This window comes from Scyliorhinus canicula, chromosome 28 (genome assembly GCF_902713615.1).
Source record: "Scyliorhinus canicula chromosome 28, sScyCan1.1, whole genome shotgun sequence".
NCBI lineage: Eukaryota > Metazoa > Chordata > Chondrichthyes > Carcharhiniformes > Scyliorhinidae > Scyliorhinus > Scyliorhinus canicula.
This window is the reverse complement of record NC_052173.1, coordinates 18,651,902-18,678,281: the sequence shown is the minus strand read 5'-3', so window position 1 is coordinate 18,678,281 and position 26,380 is coordinate 18,651,902. Positions and strand designations below refer to the sequence as shown.

The 26,380-nt window shown below is 43.9% G+C and overlaps 1 protein-coding gene and 1 long non-coding RNA gene across 2 annotated transcripts in view; one reads left to right on the top strand and one right to left on the bottom strand.

Annotated features, from left to right (window-relative positions):
* Nucleotides 1-5,477, top strand: part of LOC119958110 — a 35,176-nt gene extending 29,699 nt beyond the window's left edge. Inside the window, exon 3 of the long non-coding RNA XR_005458960.1 lies at nt 5,435-5,477. This is a non-coding gene — a long non-coding RNA (uncharacterized LOC119958110). The remainder of the gene's footprint in view (nt 1-5,434) is intronic.
* A 3,095-nt stretch (nt 5,478-8,572) lies between these two features.
* Nucleotides 8,573-12,629, bottom strand: LOC119958107 (tubulin alpha chain). The gene is made up of 4 exons (XM_038786336.1): nt 12,479-12,629; nt 10,862-11,084; nt 10,301-10,449; nt 8,573-9,916 (listed from the first exon to the last, which is right to left on the bottom strand). The coding sequence occupies exons 1-4, from the start codon at nt 12,479-12,481 to the stop codon at nt 8,936-8,938; spliced, it is 1,356 nt and encodes a 451-aa protein (XP_038642264.1). The 5' UTR covers nt 12,482-12,629; the 3' UTR covers nt 8,573-8,935.
* Nucleotides 12,630-26,380: the final 13,751 nt, after the last annotated feature.

The window sequence follows — 26,380 nt, the reverse complement described above, 5'->3', positions numbered from 1 at the left end:
AGCATTTTCCTGTGGATGTCAGGCTAACTGGTCTATAATTCCCCATTTTCTCCCTCCCTCCTTTTAAAATAGTGAGATTACATTTGCCACCCTCCAACCTGCCAGGATTATTCCAGAATCTACACCATTTTGGAAGATGACAACCAACGCATCCATTATTTCCATGGCCACCTCCTTTAGTACTCTGGGACGTAGATTATAAGGCTCTGTAGATTTATCAGCCTTCAGTCCCATTAATTTCTCCAGCACTATTTTTCTAGTAATAGTAAATTTTCTTCAATTCCTCTCTCACTAGACCCTTGGTTCCTTAGCATTTCTGGGATGTTAAAGGTGTTCTTCTTCATGAAGGCAGAACCTAAAAGTAGTTTAATTGCACTTCCATTTCCATGTTCTCGATTATATATTCTCCTATTTTGCATCAATGTTCTGCACTCCCCTCATCAAGGCTGTGAATATTTGTAGTGTCTCCTCTTCTACTTCGTTGTTTATTTGTCCACCACCATTCCTGATTGAATATGGCAAGACTGTAGAGATTTCAGAGCACAATGACTTTAGAATCACAGTTATGAGTCACCACATCCAGATTGGCGATGAATACAAGGAACTGAAATGAAGGACAAGGAACTGAAAACTAAACAAACGTATCAGACTGAACTGAACTCTCAACAGATTGATCCATGCCACACTCCCTAGTTTAGTTGACATGCTTCTGTTATTAAACAAGTGGTATACAGCTTACAGTGCACAAGGAGACATTTATGTCAACTAAATAATCCATTAGCAAGCAACCAATTAAAAGACCTGGGGGGAACTAATTTAGGCCCAGACTTATAATATATACATACATACACACACTTTTCCATGTTTTGTCACGAAAATATCATAAGTCTGCTGAGTTGGCAAATCTCGACTAGGGTAGCGATTTGGGGTGCACCCGATCTTTAGTCACAGAGTATGGAATTAGCTATGATTGATGTTACTGCGGGGGACGGGCGCAGTGGATAGCACTGCTGCCTCACAGCACTGAGGCCCAAGGTTTGATCCTGGCTCTGGGTCACTGTCCGTGTGGTGTTTGCACATTCTCCCCGTGTTTGCATGGGTTTCACCCCCACAACCCAAAGATGTGCAGGGTAGATGGATTGGCCACGCTAAATTGCCCCTTAATTAGGAACATTTTAAAAATGTTTCAAATATAATTTTAAAAGGGCAGGGTTTTGCACAGCTGCCTCATGGCGCTGAGGACTCCGGTTCGATCCCGACCCTGGGTCACTGTCCATGTGGAGTTTGCACATTCTCCCCGTGTCTCTGTGGGTCTCACCCCCACAACCCAAAGATGTGCAGGATAGGTGGATTGGCTATGCTAAATTGCCCCTGAATTGGAAAAAATGAATTGGGTACTCTAAATTTATTTTTTTAAATGATTGATGTTACTGATCATCTTATGGGAGACTTTAACTTTCCTAATATTGACTGGAAAAGATATAGTTCGAGTACATTGGATGGGTCGTTCTTTGTACAATGTGTGCAGGAGGGTTTTCTGACACAATATGTTGACAGGCCAACAAGAGGTGAGGCCACTTTGGATTTGGTTTTGGGTAATGAACCAGGCCAGGTGTTAGATCTGGAGGTAAGTGAACACTTTGGAGACAGTGACCACAATTCGGTGACCTTTACATTAGTGATGGAAAGGGATAAGTATACCCCGCAGGGCAAGAGTTATAGCTGGGGGAAGGGCAATTATGATGCCATTAGACATGACTTAGGATGTGTTGGTTGGAGAAGTAGGCTGCAAGGGTTGGGCACACTGGATATGTGGAGCTTGTTCAAGGAACAGCTATTGCGTGTTCTTGATCAGTACGTACCAGTCAGGCAGGGAGGAAGGGGTCGAGCAAGGAAACCGTGGTTTACCAAAGAAGTGGAATCTCTTGTTAAGAGGAAAAAGGAGGCCTATGTGAAGATGAGGCGTGAAGTTTCAGTTGGGGCGCTTGATAGTTACAGGGAAGCGAGGAAGGATCTAAAGAGAGAGCTAAGACGAGCAAGGAGGGGACATGAGAAGTCTTTGGCAGGTAGGATCAAGGAAAACCCAAAAGCTTTCTATAGATATGTCAGGAATAAAAGAATGACTAGGGTAAGAGTAGGGCCAGTCAAGGACAGTGGTGGGAAGTTGTGTGTGGAGGCTGAGGAGATAAGCGAGATACTAAATGAATACTTTTTGTCAGTATTCACTCAGGAAAAAGATAATATTGTGGAGGAGAATGCTGAGACCCAGGCTATTAGAATAGATGGCATTGAGGTGAGTAGGGAAGAAGTGTTGGCAATTCTGGACAAGGTGAAAATAGATAAGTCCCCGGGGCCTGATGGGATTTATCCTAGGATTCTCTGGGAAGCCAGGGAAGAGATTGCTGAGCCTTTGGCTTTGATTTTTAGGTCATCATTGGCTACAGGAATAGTGCCAGAGGACTGGAGGATAGCAAATGTGGTCCCTTTGTTCAAGAAGGGGAGTAGAGATAACCCCGGTAACTATAGGCTGGTGAGCCTAACATCTGTGGTGGGTAAAGTCTTGGAGAGGATTATAAAAGATACGATTTATAATCATCTAGATAGGAATAATATGATTAGAGATAGTCAGCATGGTTTTGTGAAGGGTAGGTCATGACTCACAAACCTTATCGAGTTCTTTGAGAAGGTGACTGAACAGGTGGACGAGGGTAAAGCAGTTGATGTAGTGTATATGGATTTCAGTAAAGCGTTTGATAAGGTTCCCCACGGTCGGCTATTGCAGAAAATACGGAGGCTGGGGATTGAGGGTGATTTAGAGATGTGGATCAGAAATTGGCTAGTTGAAAGAAGACAGAGAGTGGTGGTTGATGGGAAATAAGAACATAAGAACATAAGAACTAGGAGCAGGAGTAGGCCATCTGGCCCCTCGAGCCTGCTCCGCCATTCAATTAGATCATGGCTGATCTTTTGTGGACTCAGCTCCACTTTCCGGCCCGAACACCATAACCCTTAATCCCTTTATTCTTCAAAAAACTATCTATCTTTACCTTAAAAACATGTAATGAAGGAGCCTCAACTGCTTCACTGGGCAAGGAATTCCATAGATTCACAACCCTTTGGGTGAATAAGTTCCTCCTAAACTCAGTCCTAAATCTACTTCCCCTTATTTTGAGGCTATGCCCCCTAGTTCTGCTGTCACCCGCCAGTGGAAACAACCTGCCCGCATCTATCCTATCTATTCCCTTCATAATTTTAAATGTTTCTATAAGATCCCCCCTCATCCTTCTAAATTCCAACGAGTACAGTCCCAGTCTACTCAACCTCTCCTCATAATCCAACCCCTTCAGCTCTGGGATTAACCTAGTGAATCTCCTCTGCACACCCTCCAGCGCCAGTACGTCCTTTCTCAAGTAAGGAGACCAAAACTGAACACAATACTCCAGGTGTGGCCGCACTAACACCTTATACAATTGCAACATAACCTCCCTAGTCTTAAACTCCATCCCTCTAGCAATGAAGGACAAAATTCCATTTGCCTTCTTAATCACCTGTTGCACTTGTAAACCAACCTTCTGTGACTCATGCACTAGCACACCCAAGTCTCTCTGAACAGCGGCATGCTTTAATATTTTATCGTTTAAATAATAATCCCGTTTGCTGTTATTCCTACCAAAATGGATAACCTCGCATTTGTCAACATTGTATTCCATCTGCCAGACCCGAGCCCATTCACTTAACCTATCCAAATCCCTCTGCAGACTTCCAGTATCCTCTGCACTTTTCGCTTTACCACTCATCTTAGTGTCATCTGCAAACTTGGACACATTGCCCTTGGTCCCCAACTCCAAATCATCACTGTAAATTGTGAACAATTGTGGGCCCAACACGGATCCCTGAGGGACACCACTAGCTACTGATTGCCAACCAGAGAAACACCCATTTATCCCAACTCTTTGCTTTCTATTAATTAACCAATCCTCTATCCATGCTACTACTTTACCCTTAATGCCATGCATCTTTATCTTATGCAGCAACCTTTTGTGTGGCACCTTGTCAAAGGCTTTCTGGAAATCCAGATATACCACATCCATCGGCTCCCCGTTATCTACTGCACTGGTAATGTCCTCAAAAAATTCCACTAAATTAGTTAGGCATGACCTGCCTTTAACGAACCCATGCTGCGTCTGCCCAATGGGACAATTTCTATCCAGATGCCTCGCAATTTCTTCCTTGATGATAGATTCTAGCATCTTCCCTATTACCGAAGTTAAACTCACTGGCCTATAATTTCCTGCTTTCTGCCTACCTCCTTTTTTAAACAGTGGCGTCATGTTTGCTAATTTCCAATCTACCGGGACCACCCCAGAGTCTAGTGAATTTCGGTAAATTATCACTAGTGCATCTGCAATTTCCCTAGCCATCTCTTTTAGCACTCTGGGATGCATTCCATCAGGGCCAGGAGACTTGTCTACCTTTAGCCCCATTAGCTTGCCCATCACTCCCTTCTTAGTGATAACAATCCTCTCAAGGTCCTCACCTGTCATAGCCTCATTTCTATCAGTCGCTGGCATGTTATTTGTGTCTTCCACTGTGAAGACCGACCCAAAAAACCTGTTCAGTTCCTCAGCCATTTCCTCATTTCCCATTATTAAAACTCCCTTCTCATCCTCTAAAGGACCAATATTTACCTTAGCCACTCTTTTTTGTTTTATATATTTGTAAAAACTTTTACTGTCTGTTTTTATATTCTGAGCAAGTTTACTCTCATACTCTATCTTACTCTTCTTTATAGCTTTTTTAGTAGCATTTTGTTGCCCCCTGAAGATTTCCCAGTCCTCTAATCTCCCAGCAATCTTTGCCACTTTATATGCTTTTTCCTTCAATTTGATACTCTCCCTTATTTCCTTAGATATCCACGGTCGATTTTCCCTCTTTCTTCCGTCCTTCCTTTTTGTTGGTATAAACCTTTGCTGAGCACTGTGAAAAATCGCTTGGAAGGTTCTCCACTGTTCCTCAACTGTTCCACCATAAAGTCTTTGCTCCCAGTCTACCTTAGCTAGTTCTTCTCTCATCCCCTTGTAATCTCCTTTGTTTAAACACAAAACACTAGTATTTGATTTTACTTTCTCACCCTCCATCTGTATTTTAAATTCCACCATATTGTGATCGCTCCTTCCGAGAGGATCCCTAACTATGAGATCATGAATCAATCCTGTCTCATTACACAGGACAAGATCTAGGACCGCTTGTTCCCTCGTAGGTTCCATTACATACTGTTCTAGGAAACTATCGCGGATACATTCTATAAACTCCTCCTCACGGTTGCCTTGACCGACCTGGTTAAACCAATCGACATGTAGATTAAAATCCCCCATGATAACTGCTGTACCATTTCTACATGCATCAGTTATTTCTTTGTTTATTGCCTGTTCAGAATGGAGTTCAGTTACGAGTGGCATACCACAAGGATCTGTTCTGGGGCCGTTGCTGTTTGTCATTTTTATAAATGACCTAGAGGAGGGAGCAGAAAGATGGGTAAGTAAATTTGCAGACGACACTAAAGTCGGTGGAGTTGTCGACAGTGCGGAAGGATGTTGCAGGTTACAGAGGGACATAGATAAGCTGCAGAGCTGGGCTGAGAGGTGGCAAATGGAGTTTAATGTGGAGAAGTGTGAGGTGATTCACTTTGGAAAGAATAACAGGAATGCGGAATATTTGGCTAATGGTAAAATTCTTGGTAGTGTGGATGAGCAGAGGGATCTCGGTGTCCATGTACATAGATCCCTGAAAGTTGCCACCCAGGTTGATAGGGTTGTGAAGAAGGCCTATGGTGTGATGGCCTTTATTGGTAGAGGGATTGAGTTCCGGAGCCATGAGGTCATGTTGCAGTTGTACAAAACTCTAGTACGGCCGCATTTGGAGTATTGCGTACAGTTCTGGTCGCCTCATTATAGGAAGGACGTGGAAGCTTTGGAACGGGTGCAGAGGAGATTTACCAGGATGTTGCCTGGTATGGAGGGAAAATCTTATGAGGAAAGGCTGATGGACTTGAGGTTGTTTTCGTTAGAGAGAAGAAGGTTAAGAGGTGACCTAATAGAGGCATACAAAATGATCAGAGGGTTAGATAGGGTGGACAGCGAGAGCCTTCTCCCGCGGATGGAGGTGGCTATCACGAGGGGACATAGCCTTAAATTGAGGGGTAATAGATATAGGACAGAGGTCAGAGGTGGGTTTTTTACGCAAAGAGTGGTGAGGCCGTGGAATGCCCTACCTGCAACAGTAGTGAACTCGCCAACATTGAGGGCATTTAAAAGTTTATTGGATAAGCATATGGATGATAAGGGCATAGTGTAGGTTAGATGGCCTTTAGTTTTTTTCCATGTCGGTGCAACATTGAGGGCCGAAGGGCCTGTACTGCGCTGTATCGTTCTATGTTCTATCTCAATCCAGTGACCTCCACTGGCCACTGAGGGGCCTGGGTATGTGATGCCTTGTAGCCTGCCAACATGGAGCTGAGGCTCACAACCTTATCAATGGACATTTGCACGAGGCACCAGGAAGTCAAAGAAAAACTACATCGGAGAAAAAAAAATCAGTACATGAGGGATGAGGACAGTAAGAAAATTGGCCACAAACTATCAGGAAATGTGTTAATAATATTCTTAAATTTCCAGGTAAAAGAAAAATCCTTAACACATGCTCAGTGAGAACTTTTGTCAAAAATGCTATTGTTGTGTTCCAGCAGGTAGATGTACTAACAGCATAGTTCAGAGACAATGGGTGAGATTCCCCTGTCCCCCAGCGGTGTTTCTCGGCCGCGCGCATTGATCTCAGCCGTGCGCAGTGATTCTATCTTCCTGCCGCTTGTCAATGGGATTTCCCATTGTAACCACCCCACGCCTCCAAGAGACCCCACGGGCAGGGGTGCGCTGCCAGTAGGAAAGTGAAAAAGACTGGAGAATTACAGCCAATGTTATAACCCTACCCCATCTGCTGTTCAAGTGCAGTACCTGACAGTGGGATTGTAGACTTATCCACTTGGAACACACGTTTTCTGTTGATCTAAATGTTGTGCAATCTGGATTGTGAAAGTCCGTATGGAAGGATGTCAAACCCAATTACTTTAGAGCCAACACGTGGGGCATCAACACAAACCTGAAAGCAGCACCCATCTCCCTGTTTGTTCATTCTATAAAGAAGTCGGTACTTTTGAAAAGTTGCTCAGATCAACCAAAAAGTAAGAAAAATGCTCACTTCCTTTTGCAAAACAAGGATCGTTTTTTGGATTTTGAGAGCATGACCATCTACTTCCTCAATGAACCTTCAACTCACTGCACTGTAATTGTTGATTGTTGTAATTAAATGAAAAGTTAAATTGCTGGGCGTCAGCATAGTTCTGGCACCTTAACATGTTTGGGTTCAAAGATACTCACTAAATATATTGAATCAAAATATAGAAAAACATTTGGTTAACGTAATCGCCTGCCAAGCAGATGTTTTTCTTCAATTCAGTCATGGGATGTAGGCATCACTGGCTAGGCCAGCATTCATTGTTCAGCCCCAAATTGAAGCCAGAAAAATCAAAAATACCGGGACAAAGGGTAGCATGGTAGCACAGTGGTTCGCACTGCTGCCTGTGGCACCAAGGACCCAGATCCGGTCCCGTCCCTGGGTCACTGTTGGGGAGAACGTGCAAACTCCACCCTATGTTTGTGTGGGTTTCGCCCCCACAGCCCAAAGATGTGCAGGGTAGGTGAATTGGCCACACTAAATTGCCCCTTAATTGGGAAAAAATTTATTGGGTATTTAAATTTATTTTAAAAAAATTACTGGGACAAAAATTTTGAAGGATATGGAGAGGGCAGAGAATTTGGATTAATGCCAGCACAAATTCCCATGACTCAATACTCTGAACAATATCATTTTTTTGACATTATGTATTCTCATTTGGAGTCTCTGCCCATCAGTTTTTCTCAACCACCAAATCCTTCAAAAAGGGAAAATAATTGAATATGGCCCAATCTATATGCTGATAGCCAATGAGTCCATAATGTTGGGGGAAGCTGAATTAATGTACCCAACTAAAAAAAAAAATGATACTTGGGTTTCACACAGGAACTGTTATAATAGTGTCCCAAGACACTATTGGAATCTCAGCTTTTCACTCCATTTGCCAGTAGCTTAAATGAATGGAGATCAGGATAACAAAGATTGCAGACAATACAAAGTAATACAGATGGACGCAGAAGGTTGCAAATGGATATACTCAAATGGAGCAATTTAGCTGAAAGGGCAAGTACAGGTACAGGACCCTATATCCAGGAAGCAAAGACTAGACATGGGGCTCTAGGTCCATAAAATATATTAAAATAAACAAATGAAGGTTCAATTCAAATTGCTACCCAGGGCACCAGCACGAAACCTAGGCAGCTTTCAAGTCCTTCCAGACTTTGGGTCAAGGTACCACAAGATAAATCACTTTTTTGAAAGATCAGAATATTTGCATTTCCTTAAAATTAAAGGCACATCATTCAACAGTGGTGTCACAAATTTAGATGTACCCTGTCACTCAAAAAGCAGCTTCAGTTTATTGAAATTTTCAAGTGAAGATTTTTAAAGTCAAAGATATGAAAGATCGTATGTGAAGTCAAGATAAATATCAGCCATGATTCTGATAGGCAGTACAGATTACTTTTGATTCAGAAATAACAAATTAACCTTCTTTACTTCATCAGACATGAAAACTGTTATGCACAGACAATCAAACATGACCAGAGATCAAAGACAACCATAAAGATAGGTACACACCACACAGTTACCATTTCTAACACCTTCGCTGTGTAACATCAATAGTTCAACACTCAAAATGAATTGAGCCTGGAGCTTGAGACACAAAGATGCATGCTTGAGAATGGGATTGGACTGAAATGCAAAGTTAATATTCTTCCCCTTCCTCCTCTCCTTCCCCTTCAATTGAGTCAACACCGACTTCTTCATAATCTTTCTCCAGAGCAGCCATGTCTTCACGAGCCTCTGAGAACTCCCCTTCCTCCATACCCTCACCAACATACCAGTGAACAAAGGCGCGCTTGGCATACATCAGGTCAAACTTGTGGTCCAGGCGAGCCCAAGCTTCAGCAATGGCTGTGGTGTTGCTCAGCATACACACAGCCCGCTGAACCTTGGCCAGGTCACCTCCAGGTACCACAGTGGGAGGCTGGTAGTTGATCCCAACCTTGAAACCAGTTGGACACCAATCCACAAATTGGATGCTACGTTTAGTTTTAATAGTAGCAATAGCTGCATTGACATCTTTTGGCACCACGTCACCTCGGTAAAGGAGACAGCAGGCCATGTACTTGCCATGGCGGGGGTCACATTTGACCATTTGGTTAGCTGGCTCAAAGCAAGCATTGGTAATCTCAGACACAGAAAGCTGCTCATGATAGGCTTTCTCAGCCGAGATAACTGGTGCATATGTGGCCAATGGGAAGTGGATACGGGGGTATGGCACCAAGTTGGTCTGGAACTCTGTCAGATCAACATTCAGAGCACCATCAAAGCGGAGTGAGGCAGTGATAGATGACACTATCTGGCTAATGAGACGGTTCAGGTTAGTATAAGTTGGCCGGTCAATGTCAAGGTTTCGTCGGCAGATATCGTAGATGGCTTCATTGTCAACCATGAAAGCACAATCAGAGTGCTCCAGGGTGGTGTGAGTGGTCAGGATAGAGTTGTAGGGTTCTACCACTGCAGTAGACACTTGTGGAGCTGGGTAGATGGAGAATTCAAGCTTCGATTTCTTGCCATAGTCAACAGAGAGACGCTCCATCAGCAGGGATGTAAAACCAGAGCCAGTGCCACCACCAAAGCTGTGGAAGACCAGGAAACCCTGGAGACCTGTACATTGGTCAGCCTGTAAAAAAACAAACAAACAAACGGCATGTAAAAATCGGTACATCATCAAGAGTTGCTTTCCTAAAAGCAGCAACATCATGAAATTCTTTCGACGTGCATGACAAATGAATATTTGGAGGAATAAACAGCCGGCAGTCACTTGAGCACTATTGGGTGACCCAATAGAGCCCATTTCCAGATGATGTTAACACTTTTAGTTACAAACTGGTCTCTAATCAGAGGCTTTAAGTGCCACTCCGGAGACCTGGGCAAGTAATCTAGTCTGTCTCTTCCAATGCAATTCTATTAAGTATTATCTCAATAGTAAAACTACCCTCGGATGGATGTAAAAAAAATCTCTTTACCATCACAAAGAGATTATACTCTAAAATATGTAACTCACCAGTTTACGGATTCTGTCCAGGACCAGGTCAATGATCTCCTTGCCAATTGTGTAATGCCCACGGGCATAGTTATTGGCTGCATCCTCCTTCCCAGTGATGAGCTGCTCGGGGTGGAAGAGCTGGCGATAAGTACCAGTACGAACTTCATCTGCAAATCAAAGCACAAAATTGGTCAGCAGTTGATCAAAGATGGTCACACAGCATGTTGTGACTGGTCCATTTGGTTCTCTAAAGCTTTGACCTTGTGCATAATTATCTTCCAAATAGACTTCATTTAGCATTTTCTCTGCAATGTTGCTACTTTAAAAATATATTTAAAGGGGCGGCACGCAGCACAGAGATAGCACTGCAGCCTATGGCGCTGATGACCCGGAGTCGATCCTGGCCCAGGATTACTGTCTGTGCAGAGTTTTCACGTTCTCCCAGTGTCTGTGTGGGTCCCACCCCCAGAACCCAAAGATGTGCATGTTAGGTGGATTGGCCACCCCAAATTGCCCCTTCATTGGAACAAAAAACAATTGGGTACTCCAAATGTATTTATATATTTTTTAATAACTTACCTATGACAGTTGGCTCCAAGTCCACAAACACAGCTCGTGGAACATGTTTGCCTGCTCCTGTTTCACTGAAGAAGGTGTTGAAGGAATCATCTCCACCTCCGATGGTCTTGTCACTGGGCATCTTCCCATCAGGCTGGATGCCATGTTCCAAGCAATAGAGCTCCCAGCAGGCATTTCCAATCTGGACTCCAGCTTGGCCAACATGGATACTGATACACTCACGCTGTGGGAAAGAGAGCAAAAATACTCACGCTAAAGCAGAGAGAGCAAAAATCCTAGCACATATATGTTTTAAGTCTATGATGTTAGGTGCTGGTTTAAATAGTGGGTTAAACAGCTGGCTTGTAATGCAGAACAAGGCCAGCAGCGCAGGTTCAATTCCCAAACCAGCCTCCCCAAACAGGTGCCAGAATGTGGCTTTTCATAGTAACTTTATTGAAGCCTACTTGTGACAATAAGCGATTATTATCAGATTATAAATTGTATAAGGGTTTCTCTTGAAGAATTTAGCGCCTCAAGAAGTTGTCCTTTTAGATGAGACTTGGCCAATCTGGTGTTGCATTGGCGCTAGTGGGGAAAGCTGCATATGCACAGCTTGGTAAGAAGCCTTACAACACCAGGTTAAATTCAAACACGAGCTTTCGGAGCGCTGCTCCTTCCTCAGGTGAACAGCTGAACTCCCTATGCACAGCTTGTGGGGACACTCTGACAGGGGGTTCTGGGAGATGTAGTTTCTCCCCACCTCTCCATGGAGGCTGCAGCCAGTACAGGAACTACATTACCCACAATGTAGTGCACACTGCGGCACCCACAGGCTAGACAGTATCCGCCATGTTAGCAGCCAGACTGTGCAATGCACCGTCTCCATCCATCCGTCAGTAACAGCTGCCACTAGATTCCTCAGAGGGAATCTAGTGCTGGAGGAAAACAAAGCAAAGAGCGGTACGACTGGCGCCCATCCCCTGACTGATTTCCTTCACAACCCCATTCTCCAGGCTCAGCAGCCAGTATGTGGAGTATTTTAAATGACAGTAACAATTAGAATTATTGGGCCGCCTTCACCCTCAAATCTGCTGTTGGATTTTAAACTGCGCAGCGACAGACTAACGGCAATGTTATAAACAGCACCATCACCTAAAGACAAATGGCGCGTTTGAAACGCCGAGCGGATGAGAAGAGATCGCGATTCTCGCGGGTAAACTTCATCTTCAAAGGCAGAGCAACCCCCTCCCCTCAGACACATTATCGATCTGACAACATTCACTGACTGTCTCACCCCAACCAAATAATGCAGCAGGGAATGTTGGCAAACACTGTCACCCTGGACAGTGACCCTTCAGCAGCAGCAGGAGGAGAGGGCACATTGAACGCCATCCCATCCAGCTTCAATATGAAACATTAAGGAGAATTAGCTCTCCCTTTTTAACAATGTTGCCACGTTAGTTACTTCGTCTTTACATTGTTTTCATACCCAAAGATGTTACACTTCAAACAAAATGCATCAGGATGGCGACAGTGGAGGTGACTTCACAAGTCAATCTTGGTGCAACTTGCACCATTATTAGATCTTAATTACAGACGACCCGATTAAACACTTGCTTTGAAATGCGAACTCACCATTTTTGTTTCAAGTTATACACGGATGAGAATGGCCTTATAAAAGATGACTGTTACTTCGCCCGACAGTAACGAGTCGATGTAAGTAACCGAATGGGAGAGGTTGTCGGATGGCGCCTTTTTATATTGATGGAGGCCGGCCTCAGTCCAGGCATTGGTTCCGAGGTAGAAGGGAGGTGGCGGGAGAAGATGTCAGTCAAATTGGATTGGGCAAATGTCCTTATTTTAAAACACGTCAGCTTTAACGGTACAAATCCTCTGCGCAAAAAGAAGCACTGCAGAATGTACTAGAAACGCGGGGAGTACCTTTCACTCTGAGCAAGTGCTGAGATTTGTAGGGGAAGATTCCTCCTCCAGCCCTACATTTCAGTGTTACCAGCAGTCCAGCCACGCCCTTCTTCTTCTATCATAGATCAAAAATGAGAAAATAGTGACATTCTGAAAAATCCTCACATTTCATCTCTTTAATATTTGTACAGGGATGCATACGTGTCTATAGGTGAACAATGAAGAAAGCTCAAGGGGTATTGATGGGGTTGATGTACAAGAAGAATGAAATCTGGGTTCTGCAGGCATCTGCAGTAAGGGCGGGGACGTGCGAGATTGCAGAATGCGGACTATGAGGAAAGCAATTTGACCGAGCCCACAATTTCTGCAGAATTTATATCACACTTCCATCATGTACCCATGGCTTTTTATTTTAGAATGTGGAAAAGATTGACCTTGCTTACAATATTGCACCAAAAATAAGCCGAGCATGTTATTTTTTTAATTGCTAAACAGCTGTCTTACAGCAATATAGAATGCTGAGTGTAAGTCTAAATGCTGTAAGTGATTTTAGTGCGTAAATTAAGGCAAGCAGTTCAAAGCTGAACACAATTCCCTTTACAAAGAACAGTTTTTTGGCGAGTTAATGGCAAAGGCTGAAAAGCTCCAAATATCACCGTTCTGTCTCAGTATCACCTCTGAATCGAAGATTGGGAATTCACGCCCCTCTCCAGAGATTTAAAACGTCACCTCGGGTGTCTGAGGAACAATCAAATAACATTAACGACGAAAACAAAAAAACTCAGCAAAATTTTTGGTAACATTTCTGGGGTGTATCGAAAAGATAATCTCTGAAGCCAAAAATTGAATTACAGAAAAAAAAATCTACTGAGAATATTGGATACAGGTGTATATATTTACATACAATATTGCACCAAAAATAAGCCAAGCGTGTTATTTTTTAAAATAAATTTAAAGTACCCAATTCATTTTTTCCAATTAAGGTGCAATTTAGTGTGGTTAATCCACCTACGCTGCACATCTTTGGGTTGTGGGGGCGAAACCCACGCAAACACGGGGAGAATGTGCAAACTCAACAGGGACAGTGACCCAGAGCCGGGATTGAACCTGGGACCTCAGTGCCATGACCGAGCATATTATTTAAAAAATGTCTTATTACAACATTCAATATAAACTACTGTGTATATATTTAAATCTGTGATTTTGGGCATGCATAATATTGAAATGGAATTGTGCCGTGCAAAACTCAACAATTCGTATTCCAGAGGAGATTTTGATATGTAATAAGAACATAAGAACATAAGGACATAAGAACTAGGAGCAGGAGTAGGCCATCTGGCCCCTCGAGCCTGCTCCGCCATTCAATGAGATCATGGCTGATCTTTTGTGGACTCAGCTCCACTTTCCGGCCCGAACACCATAACCCTTAATCCCTTTATTCTTCAAAAAACTATCTATCTTTACCTTAAAAACATGTAATGAAGGAGCCTCAACTGCTTCACTGGGCAAGGAATTCCATAGATTCACAACCCTTTGGGTGAAGAAGTTCCTCCTAAACTCAGTCCTAAATCTACTTCCCCTTATTTTGAGGCTATGTCCCCTAGTTCTGCTTTCACCCGCCAGTGGAAACAACCTGCCCGCATCTATCCTATCTATTCCCTTCATAATTTTAAATGTTTCTATAAGATCCCCCCTCATCCTTCTAAATTCCAATGAGTACAGTCCCAGTCTACTCAACCTCTCCTCATAATCCAACCCCTTCAGCTCTGGGATTAACCTAGTGAATCTCCTCTGCACACCCTCCAGTGCCAGTACGTCCTTTCTCAAGTAAGGAGACCAAAACTGAACACAATACTCCAGGTGTGGCCTCACTAACACCTTATACAATTGCAACATAACCTCCCTAGTCTTAAACTCCATCCCTCTAGCAATGAAGGACAAAATTCCATTTGCCTTCTTAATCACCTGTTGCACCTGTAAACCAACCTTCTGTGACTCATGCACTAGCACACCCAAGTCTCTCTGCACAGCGGCATGCTTTAATATTTTATCGTTTAAATAATAATCCCGTTTGCTGTTCTTCCTACCAAAATGGATAACCTCACATTTGTCAACATTGTATTCCATCTGCCAGACCCTAGCCCATTCACTTAACCTATCCAAATCCCTCTGCAGACTTCCAGTATCCTCTGTACTTTTCGCTTTACCACTCATCTTAGTGTCATCTGCAAACTTGGACACATTGCCCTTGGTCCCCAACTCCAAATCATCTATGTAAATTGTGAACAATTGTGGGCCCAACACGGATCCCTGAGGGACACCACTAGCTACTGATCGCCAACCAGAGAAACACCCATTAATCCCCACTCTTTGCTTTCTATTAATTAACCAATCCTCTATCCATGCTACTACTTTACCCTTAATGCCATGCATCTTTATCTTATGCAGCAACCTTTTGTGTGGCACCTTGACAAAGGCTTTCTGGAAATCCAGATATACCACATCCATCGGCTCCCCATTATCTACTGCACTGGTAATGTCCTCAAAAGATTCCACTAAATTAGTTAGGCATGACCTGCCCTTTATGAACCCATGCTGCGTCTGCCCAATGGGACAATTTCTATCCAGATGCCTCGCTATTTCTTCCTTGATGATAGATTCCAGCATCTTCCCTACTACAGAAGTTAAGCTCACTGGCCTATAATTTCCTGCTTTCTGCCTACCTCCTTTTTTAAACAGTGGTGTCACGTTTGCTAATTTCCAATCCACCGGGACCACCCCAGAGTCTAGTGAATTTCGGTAAATTATCACTAGTGCATCTGCAATTTCCCTAGCCATCTCTTTTAGCACTCTGGGATGCATTCCATCAGGGCCAGGAGACTTGTCTACCTTTAGCCCCATTAGCTTGCCCATCACTACCTCCTTAGTGATAACAATCCTCTCAAGGTCCTCACCTGTCATAGCCTCATTTCTATCAGTCGCTGGCATGTTATTTGTGTCTTCCACTGTGAAGACCGACCCAAAAAACCTGTTCAGTTCCTCAGCCATTTCCTCATTTCCCATTATTAAAACTCCCTTCTCATCCTCTAAAGGACCAATATTTACCTTAGCCACTCTTTTTTGTTTTATATATTTGTAAAAACTTTTACTGTCTGTTTTTATATTCTGAGCAAGTTTACTCTCATACTCTATCTTACTCTTCTTTATAGCTTTTTTAGTAGCTTTCTGTTGCCCCCTAAAGATTTCCCAGTCCTCTAATCTCCCAGCAATCTTTGCCACCTTATATGCTTTTTCCTTCAATTTGATACTCTCCCTTATTTCCTTAGATATCCACGGTCGATTTTCCCTCTTTCTACCGTCCTTCCTTTTTGTTGGTATAAACCTTTGCTGAGCACTGTGAAAAATCGCTTGGTAGAGGATTACAAGCACCTGTCTCCGTGGCAGCACTCTCCCCTCTGAATCGGACATTCGGGATTCAAGCCCCACTCCACAGATTTAAAACGTCATCGGAACCAATGCTCCTGAAATTAATTTGGGAGAAGGAATCCTTTTCAAATGGATTAGTAATAATTGATTCCTCTACACATAATGCGTATAATATGAAAGTGCTGCACATAAGACATATTTCAATAATGGAGCACTTTTTAGACGTTTTATATGGTCTTTAAAAATTTAATTTAGAGTGCCCAATTCGTTTTTTCCAATTAAGGGGTAATTTAGTGTGGCAATTCCACCTACCCTATACATCTTTGGGTTCTGGGAGTGAGACCCAGGCAAATATGAGGAGAATGTGCAAACTCCACACGGACAGTGACCCGAGGCCGGGATCAAACCCAGGTCCTCAGCGCCATGAGGCAGCAGTGCTAACCACTGTGCCGCCGTAGTATCAGCTGATTCTAAGTCTAATATCAGCAACAGTAAATTCTGCACTAATATGGCTGAATATTTTTTCCCCACCTGAAGGTGTGATCCTCCCTATAACACCAAAACTTGAGAATAGCGGGAGTTGGCGACACAATCATCGCTCAGTTAGCACTCCTCCCATGTGCACTCCCCTCCAAGGTCAGACAGCCAACTCAGTCTGTGGTGCACATATGGTGCCTGCAATCCATTAATTCTTCCCGGCTTGTACCAAGCCCGCCTTACTCTTGTCTTGATCAAAGTACCACTCTGGAAACAATTGTAAACTATACAATTCTTAAGATGCATCTTCTGTGCTAACCATTATAAGTCATTATACACAGGATTACATAAGCATTTAAACAAGCTATTTGGCATAACCAGTCCATGCTGGTGTGTATGCTCCACACAAGGCCCCGGGTCACTGTTGTGTGGAGTTTGCACATTCTCTCCGTGTCTTCGTGTGTCTCACCCTCACCATGCAAAGATGTGCAGGGTAGGTGGTTCGCCAAGCTAAAATTGCCCCTAATTAGAAAAAAAAGAATTGGGTACTTTACATTTAAAGAAAGCTGAAGCAGGTCGTAAGTTATGGGAAAATATAGATGGATTGGGCAGATGGGCAGAGCAGTGGCAGATGGTATTTAACCCTGATCAGTGCGAGGTGGTGCACTTTGGAAGAAGAAACAGGACACTAGGAAGCTTAGAAGAACAGATGGATCTTGGGGTACTTGTTCACAGATCCTTGAAGGCAGCAGAGCAGGTGAATAGGATAGTTAAGAAGGCATATGGACCACCACAACCCAAAGATGAGCAGGGTAGGTGGATTGGCCATGCTAAATTGCCCCTTAATTGGAAAAAGAAAATAATTGGGTACTCTAAATTAAAAAAAAAGAAGGCACATGGGACACTTATCCTTATCAGTTGTGGCATAGAATATAAGAGCAAGGAGGTCATGTTGGAGCTGTACAGGATTTTGGTCAGTTCACAGCTGGTGTGCTGTGTGTAGTTCTGGTCACCTCACAAGAGGAAGGAGGTGATTTCACTGGAGAGGGTAGAAAGGAGATTTACCAGGATGTTGCTTGGGATGGAACATCTGAGCTATAAGGATAGGCTTGGATTCGTTTTTTTTGGGGAGTAGAGAAGGCTGAGGGGGGGGGGGGATATGATTGAGGTGTATAAGATTATGAAGGGTTTTGACAGGGTAAATAGGAAGCAGCTGTTCTCCTTGGTTAAGGGGTAAATCACATTAAGGGGTATATTTAGGATGAGGGGCAGGAGATTCTGAGGGGATTTGAGAAAAAACATTTTCACTTGAAGGTGGTGAGAATCTGGAAGGCACACCCTGGGAAGGTAGTGGAGGCTGGAAACCTCACAACCTTTAAAAGGCACTTGGATGAGCACCTGAAACCCCATCACATTGAAGGATATGGGGCAGGCGCTGGTAAATGGGATTAGGGCAAGATTAAGGGTTGTTCTTGTTGGTGCAGACTTGATGGGCCGAATGGCCTTTTCTGTGCTGTACGACTCTATGACTCTATATAAATGGCAGGCATTGTAGTTGAAATGAGCCAGAAAATTGGTGTTGGAATGCATATGGCTAGCAAAATGGTGGAATGGCTCACTGGGGAGAATAGCTTACTCCTGTTCCTATATATGTTCCTAGGTGCAAATCCTGATAAGGGAGGAATCAAACTTCTAGATGAATTTAAACCAGGAGAGAGGGAATGAGAGAGAGAGCGAGAGAATTTAAACCAGGAGAGAGGGAATGTGAGAGAGAGAGAGAATTTAAACCAGGAGAGAAGGAATGTGGGAGAGAGAATTTAAACCAGGAGAGAGGGAATGTGTGTGAGAGAGAATTTAAACCAGGAGAGAGGGAATGTGAGAGAGAGAGAGAGAATTTAAACCAGGAGAGAGGGAATGTGTGTGAGAGAGAGAGAGAGAGAGAATTTAAACCAGGAGAGAGGGAATGTGAAAGAGAGAGAGAGAGAATTTAATTTAATCCGGAATAAGGTGGGTGAACTTGCAGCATGGGTTGGTACCTGGGACTTCGATGTTGTGGCCATTTCGGAGACATGGCTAGAGCAGGGACAGGAATGGTTGTTGCAGGTTCAGGGGTTTAGATATTTCAGTAAGCTCAGGGAAGGTGGTAAAAGAGGGGGAGGGGTGGCATTGTTAGTCATTCACCTGAAGAAGGAACTGCGCTCCGAAAGCTTGTGTTTGAAACAAACCTGTTGGACTTTAACCTGGTGTTGTAAGACTTCTTACAGTGTTAGTCAAGGATAGTATTACGGTGGCAGAAAGGATGTTTGATGAGGACTCGTCTACTGAGGTAGTATTGGCTGAGGTTAGAAACAGGAAAGGAGAGGTCACCCTGTTGGGAGTTTTCTATAGGCCTCCGCACAGTTCTAGAGATGTAGAGGAAAGGATTGCAAAGATGATTCTGGACAGGAGCGAAAGTAACAGGGTAGTTGTTATGGGAGACTTTAACTTTCCAAATATTTTATTTCTTATTTTTTTTAAAATAAATTTAAATTACCCAATTATTTTTTCCAATTAAGGGGCAATTTAGCGTGGCCAATCCACCTACCCTGCACATTTTTGGGTTGTGGGGGCGAAACCCACGCAGACACGGGGAGAATGTGCAAACTCCACACGGACAGTGACCCAGAGCCGGGATCGAACCTGGGACCCCAGCGCCGTGAGGCAGTTGTGCTAACCACTAGGCTACCGTGCTGCCCAACTTTCCAAATATTGACTGGAAATGCTTTAGATTGAGTACTTTAGATGGGTCTGTTTTTGTCCAATGTGTGCAGGAGGGTTTCCTGATGTTGCGCCGAACTTTTGTCCTAGGTTAATCATAGAATTTTGGACACTAAGGGCAATTTTTCATGGCCAATCCACCCAATCTGCACATCTTTGGACTGTGGGAGGAAACCGGAGTACCCGGAGGAAACCCACGCACACACGTGGAGGATGTGCAGACTCCACACAGACAGTGACCCGAGTCGAAATCGAACTTGGGACCCTGGAGCTGTGAAGCAATTGTGCTATCCACAATGCTACCGTGCTGCCCTTAAGAAGAAGTTAACCTACACTCCATTATTCTACCCTAATCCATGTACCTATCCAATAGCCGCTTGAAGGTCCCTAACGTTTCCGACTCAACTACTTCCACAGGCAGTGCATTCCATGCCCCCACTACTCTCTGGGTAAAGAACCTACCTCTGACATCCCCTCTATATCTTCCACCATTTATCTTAAATTTATGTCCCCTTGTAATGGTGTGTTCCACCCGGGGAAAAAGTCTCTGACTGTCTACTCTATCTATTCCCCTGATCATCTTATAAACCTCTATCAAGTCGCCCCTCATCCTTCTCCGTTCTAATGAGAAAAGGCCTAGCACCCTCAACCTTTCCTCGTATGACCTACTCTCCATTCCAGGCAACATCCTGGTAAATCTCCTTTGCACCTTTTCCAAAGCTTCCACATCCTTCCTAAAATGAGGTGACCAGAACTGCACACAGTACTCCAAATGTGGCCTGACCAAGGTTTTGTACAGCTGCATCATCACCTCACGGCTCTTAAATTCAATCCCTCTGCTGATGAACGCTAGCACACCATAGGCCTTCTTCACAGCTCTATCCACTTGAGTGGCAACTTTCAAAGATCTATGAACATAGACCCCAAGATCTCTCTGCTCCTCCACATTGCCAAGAACCCTACCGTTAACCCTGTATTCCGCATTCATATTTGTCCTTCCAAAATGGACAACCTCACACTTGTCAGGGTTAAACTCCATCTGCCACTTCTCAGCCCAGCTCTGCATCCTATCTATGTCTCTTTGAAGCCGACAACAGCCCTCCTCACTATCCACAACTCCACCAATCTTCGTATCATCTGCAAATATACTGACCCACCCTTCAACTCCCTCATCCAAGTCGTTAATGAAAATCACAAACAGCAGAGGACCCAGAACTGATCCCTGCGGTACACCACTGATAACTGGGTTCCAGGCTGAATATTTGCCATCCACCACCACTCTCTGTCTTCTATCGGTTAGCCAGTTTGTTATCCAACTGGCCAAATTTCCCACTATCCCATGCCTCCTTACTTTCTGCACAAGCCTACAATGGGGAACCTTATCAAATGCCTTACTAAAATCCATGTAAACTATATCCACTGCTTTACCTTCATCCACATGCTTGGTCACCTTCTCAAAGAAGTCGATAAGACTTGTAAGGCAAGACCTACCCCTCACAAATCCGTGCTGACTATCCCTAATCAAGCAGTGCCTTTCCAGATGCTCAGAAATCCTATCCCTCAGTACCCTTTCCATTACTTTACCTACCACCGAATTAAGACTAACTGGCCTGTAATTCCCAGGGTTATCCGGATTCCCTTTTTTGAACAGGGGCACGACATTCGCCACTCTCCAATCCTCTGGTACCACCCCTGTTGACAGCGAGGACGAAAAGATCATTGCCAACGGCTCTGCAATTTCATTTCTTGCTTCCCATAGAATCCTTGGATATATCCCGTCAGGCCCGGGGGACTTGTCTATCCTCAAGTTTTTCAAAACGCGCAACACATCTTCCTTCCTGACAAGTATCTCCTCGAGCTTATCAGTCTGTTTCACACTGTCCTCTCCAACAATATGGCCCCTCTCGTTTGTAAATACTGAAGAAAAATACTTGTTCAAGACCTCTCCTATCTCTTCAGACTCAATACACAATCTCCCGCTACTGTCCTTGATCGGACCTACCCTTGCTCTAGTCATTCTCATATTTATCACATATGTGTAAAAGGCCTTGGGGTTTTCCTTGATCCTACCTGCCAAAGATTTTTCATGCCCTCTCTTAGCTCTCCTAATCCCTTTCTTCAGTTCCCTCCTGGCTATCTTGTATCCCTCCAGCGCCCTGTCTGAACCTTGTTTCTTCAGCCTTACATAAGTCTCCTTCTTCCTCTTAACTAGACATTCAACCTCTCTTGTCAACCATGGTTCCCTCACTCGACCATCTCTTCCCTGCCTGACAGGGACATACATATCAAAGACACGCAGTACCTGTTCCTTGAACAAGTTCCACATTTCACTTGTGTCCTTCCCTGACAGCCTATGTTCCCAACTTCTGCACTTCAATTCTTGTCTGACAGCATTGTATTTACCCTTCCCCCAATTATAAACCTTGCCCTGTTGCACGCACCTATCCCTCTCCATAACTAAAGTGAAAGTCACAGAATTGTGGTCACTACCTCCAAAATGCTCCCCCACTAACAAATCTATCACCTGCCCTGGTTCATTACCAAGTACTAAATCCAATATGGCCTCCCCTCTGGTCGGACAATCTACATACTGTGTTAGAAAAGCTTCCTGGACACACTGCACAAACACTACCCCATCCAAACTATTTGATCGAAAGAGTTTCCACTCAATGTTTGGGAAGTTGAAGTCACCCATGACTACTTCCCTGTGACTTCTGCACCTTTCCAAAATCTGTTTCCCAATCTGCTCCTCCACATCTCTGCTGCTATTGGGGGGCCTATAGAAAACTCCCAACAAGGTGACTGCTCCTTTCCTATTTCTGACTTCAACCCATATTACCTACCTCAGTAGGCAGATCCTCCTCGAACTGCCTTTCTGCAACTGTTATACTATCTCTAATTAACAATGCCACCCCCCCCCCCCACCTCTTTTACCATCCTCCCTAATCTTGTTGAAACATCTATAACCAGGGACCTCCAACAACCATTTCTGCCCCTCTTCTATCCAAGTTTCCGTGATGGCCACCACTTCGTAGTCCCAAGTACCGATCCATGCCTTAAGTTCACCCACCTTATTCCTGATGCTTCTTGCATTAAAGTATACACACTTCAACCCATCTCCTTGCCTGCAAGTACTCTCCTTTGTCAGTGTTACCTTCCCCACTGCATCACTACGTGCTATGTAGATAGGCCAACAAGAGGCGAGGCCACATTGGATTTGGTACTGGGTAATGAACCAGAACAGGTGCTAGATTTGGAGGTAGGTGAGCACTTTGGTGATAGTGACCACAATTCAGTTACGTTTACTTTAGCGATGGAAAGGGATAGGCATATACCGCAGGGCAAGATTTATAGCTGGGGGAAAGGCAATTATGATGCGATGAGGCAGGACTTAGGATGCACAGGATGGGGAAGGAAACTGCAGGGGATGGCTACAATTGAAATGTGGAGCTCGTTCAAGGAACAGCAACTGCGTGTCCTTGATAAGTATGTACCTGACAGGCAGGGAGGAAGTGGTCGAGCGAGGGAACCGTGGTTTACTAAAGTAGTTGAATCACTTGTCAAGAGGAAGAAGGAGGCTTGTGTAAAGATGAGACGTGAAGGTTCAGTTAGGGCACTCGAGAGTTGCAAGTTAGCTAGGAAGGACCTAAAGAGAGAGCTACGAAGAGCCAGGAGGGGACATGAGAAGTCTTTGGCAGGTAGGATCAAGGATAACCCTAAAGCTTTCTATAGGTATGTCAGGAAGAAAAGAATGACTAGGGTAAGATTAGGGCCAGTCAAGGACAGTAGTGGGAAGTTGTGCGTGGAGTCCGAGGAGATAGGAGAGGTGTTAAATGAATATTTTTCAGGGCAGCACGGTGGCACAGTGGTTAGCATTGTTGCCTGCGGCGCTGAGGACCCGGGTTCGAATCCTGGCCCTGGGTCACTGTCCGTGTGGAGTTTGCACATTCTCCCCGTGTTTGCGTGGGTTTCGCCCCCACAACCCAAAAGATGTGCAGGTTAGGTGGATTGGCCACCCTAAATTGCCCCTTAATTGGAAAAAATAATTGGGTACTCTAAATTTTTTTTAAAAATGAATATTTTTCGTCAGTATTCACGCAGGAAAAAGACAATGTTGTCGAGGAGAATACTGAGATACAGGCTACTAGACTAGAAGGGCTTGAGGTTAATTAGGAGGAGGTGTTAGCAATTCTGGAAAGTGTGAAAATAGATAAGTCCCCTGGGCCGGACGGGATTTATCCTCGGATTCTCTGGCGAAGCTAGGGAGGAGATTGCTGAGCCTTTGGCTTTGATCTTTATGCCGTCATTGTCTACAGGAATAGTGCCAGAAGACTGGAGGATAGCAAATGTTGTCCCCTTGTTCAAGAAGGGGAGTAGAGACAACGCCGATAACTATAGACCAGTGAGCCTTACTTCTGTTGTGGGCAAAGTCTTGGAAAGGTTTATAAGAGATAGGATTTATAATCATCTAGAATGGAATAAATTGATTAGGGATAGTCAACACGGTTTTGTGAAGGGTAGGTCGTGCCTCACAAACCTTATTGAGTTTTTTGAGAAGGTGACCAAACAGGTGGACGAGGGTAAAGCAGTTGACGTGGTGTATATGGATTTCAGTAAAGCGTTTGATAGGGTTCCCCACGGTAGGCTATTGCAGAAAATACGGAGGCATGGGATTCAGGGTGATTTAGCAGTTTGGATCAGAAATTCGCTCGCTGTAAGAAGACAGAGGGTGGTGGTTGATGGGAAATGTTCAGCCTGGAGTTCAGTTACTAGTGGTGTACCACAAGGATCTGTTTTGGGGCCACTGCTGTTTGTCATTTTTATAAATGACCTGGAGGAGGGCGTAGAAGGATGGGTGAGTAAATGTGCAGATGACACTAAAGTCGGTGGAGTTGTGGACAGTGCGGAAGGATGTTGCAGGTTACAGAGGGACATAGATAAGCTGCAGAGCTGGGCTGAGAGGTGGCAAATGGAGTTTAATTCAGAAAAATGTGAGGTCATTCATTTTGAAAGGAGTAACAGGAAGACAGAGTACTGGGCTAATGGTAAGATTCTTGGTAGTGTGGATGAGCAGAGAGATCTCGGTGTCCATGTACATAGATCCCTGAAAGTTGCCACCCAGGTTGATAGGGTTGTTAAGAAGGTGTACGGTGTGTTAGCTTTTATTGGTAGAGGGATTGGGTTTTGGAGCCATGAGGTCATGTTGCAGCTGTACAAAACTCTGGTGCGGCTGCATTTGGAGTATTGCATGCAGTTCTGGTCGCCGCATTATGGAAAGGATGTGGAAGCATTGGAAAGGGTGTAGAGGAGATTTACCAGGAAGTTGCCTGGTATGGAGGGAAGATCTTATGAGGAAAGGCTGAGGGACTTAAGGCTGCTTTCATTAGAGAGAAGAAGGTTAAGAGGTGACTTAATTGAGGCATACAAGATGATCAGAGGATTAGATAGGGTGGACAGTGAGAGCCTTTTCCCTCGGATGGTGATGGCTAGCACGAGGGAACATCGCTTTAAATTGAGGGGAGATAGATATAGGACAGATGTCAGAGGTAAGTTCTTTCCACGGAGAGTAGTCAGGGCGTGGAATGCCCTGCCTGCAACAGTAGTGGACTCACCAACATTAATGGCATTTAAATGGTCATTGGATAAACATATGGATGATAAGGGAATAATGTAGATGGGCTTTAGAGTGGTTTCACAGGTCGATGTACCATCGAGGGCCGAAGGGCCTGTACTGCACTGTAACGTTCTATGTTCTAATGTTCTATGTTCTATGATGGCTTCCCTAAACGTGAGGCTCAAATTGAGAGCAGCGGGTGGAGAAGATGGACAAGCTACGGACCTAAATCCGAACCTGAGGTAAAACTTCTTGAATCTTGCATTGAGTTCAAAAAATATTTTTGTTTTATTTCTGAAAATACAAAAAGTCTATTAGGTCAATTGTGCAAAATATTAAATGCCTGACTCTACTTTGTTTCCTGCATGCTGGTTGCTCGCTGGTACTTTGACTAAGTGGCTGTCCTTAATGTGTGACCCTGGACAGTCAATGCTGTGCTTTTCAACATGCATCGACCATACAAACCTTTACTTTTCAATGAGTCACAGACTTTTATTTGTTCCAACTGACTCTGCACAGAACTCTGCACATCACCTGATCCAGAGGCCACTTGAAGCCCCTTTACATATCAGTGTCAATCATTGAACACTTAACATAAATGAGACAATCATTGAACACTTAACATAAATGAGACAACTAATTGCAATGTCTCTTAACCCATTACTTAACAGTCTCCCCTTCCTTGGAGAAAAAAAAACAATTAGGTGAAAACAAAATTTCAAGAAACTAAAATTTCAAGAAACTAAAACACACACGTGATTCCCCCCCCCCTTTTTTTTTAGTAGAAGAAAAACAACATTCACAGAAACAGGCGCCCTTCATTCACAATATCGAAAAGTTTCTGTGAACTAGCCCCTCTTTTCGTAAAACAGTCTGATAGTTGATAGCTACTGTCAACCCATTTAATTTTTGTTATTTCCCCTCTGTCCAACATCTGCTTCAAACTTGCGATGTCTATCCGTAACCTCTTTTCATTGACACTTTTTGTAGAGTGCACATTTTCCCACAGGGATTTATTGTCAATGTGACAGTCAATAGGTATATTACCCAAATCCCCATATCCCATAATTTCTGTCAATATCTGACTTGTATAAAAGGTCATATCCACCGCTTCCACTAAGCTTAAAGTCTCAGCAGCCAAAGTGCTTTTGACCACTCTCCTTATTTTCTTTTTTTCCCACACAAAAGGGCAACATTTACCATTGTTCCCCAAAAGAAAAATTATAAAACCTCCTGCGCTTGAAACTCCATCACATAAATTTGCATAGGACGCATCACTATAAACTATGAGTTTCAAATGCCTAAGATCACTTAAAACCGGGAACTTCAAAACACACTCC

Bases quoted from the DNA above. Each gene is read 5' to 3' on its own strand.
- LOC119958107 (XM_038786336.1), bottom strand. The intron at 10,450-10,861 runs GTAAGTTATTAA...TTTGATTTGCAG, and splicing joins CTTGGAGCCAACTGTCATAG to ATGAAGTTCGTACTGGTACT. The intron at 9,917-10,300 runs GTGAGTTACATA...GTTTTTTTACAG, and splicing joins TGGACAGAATCCGTAAACTG to GCTGACCAATGTACAGGTCT.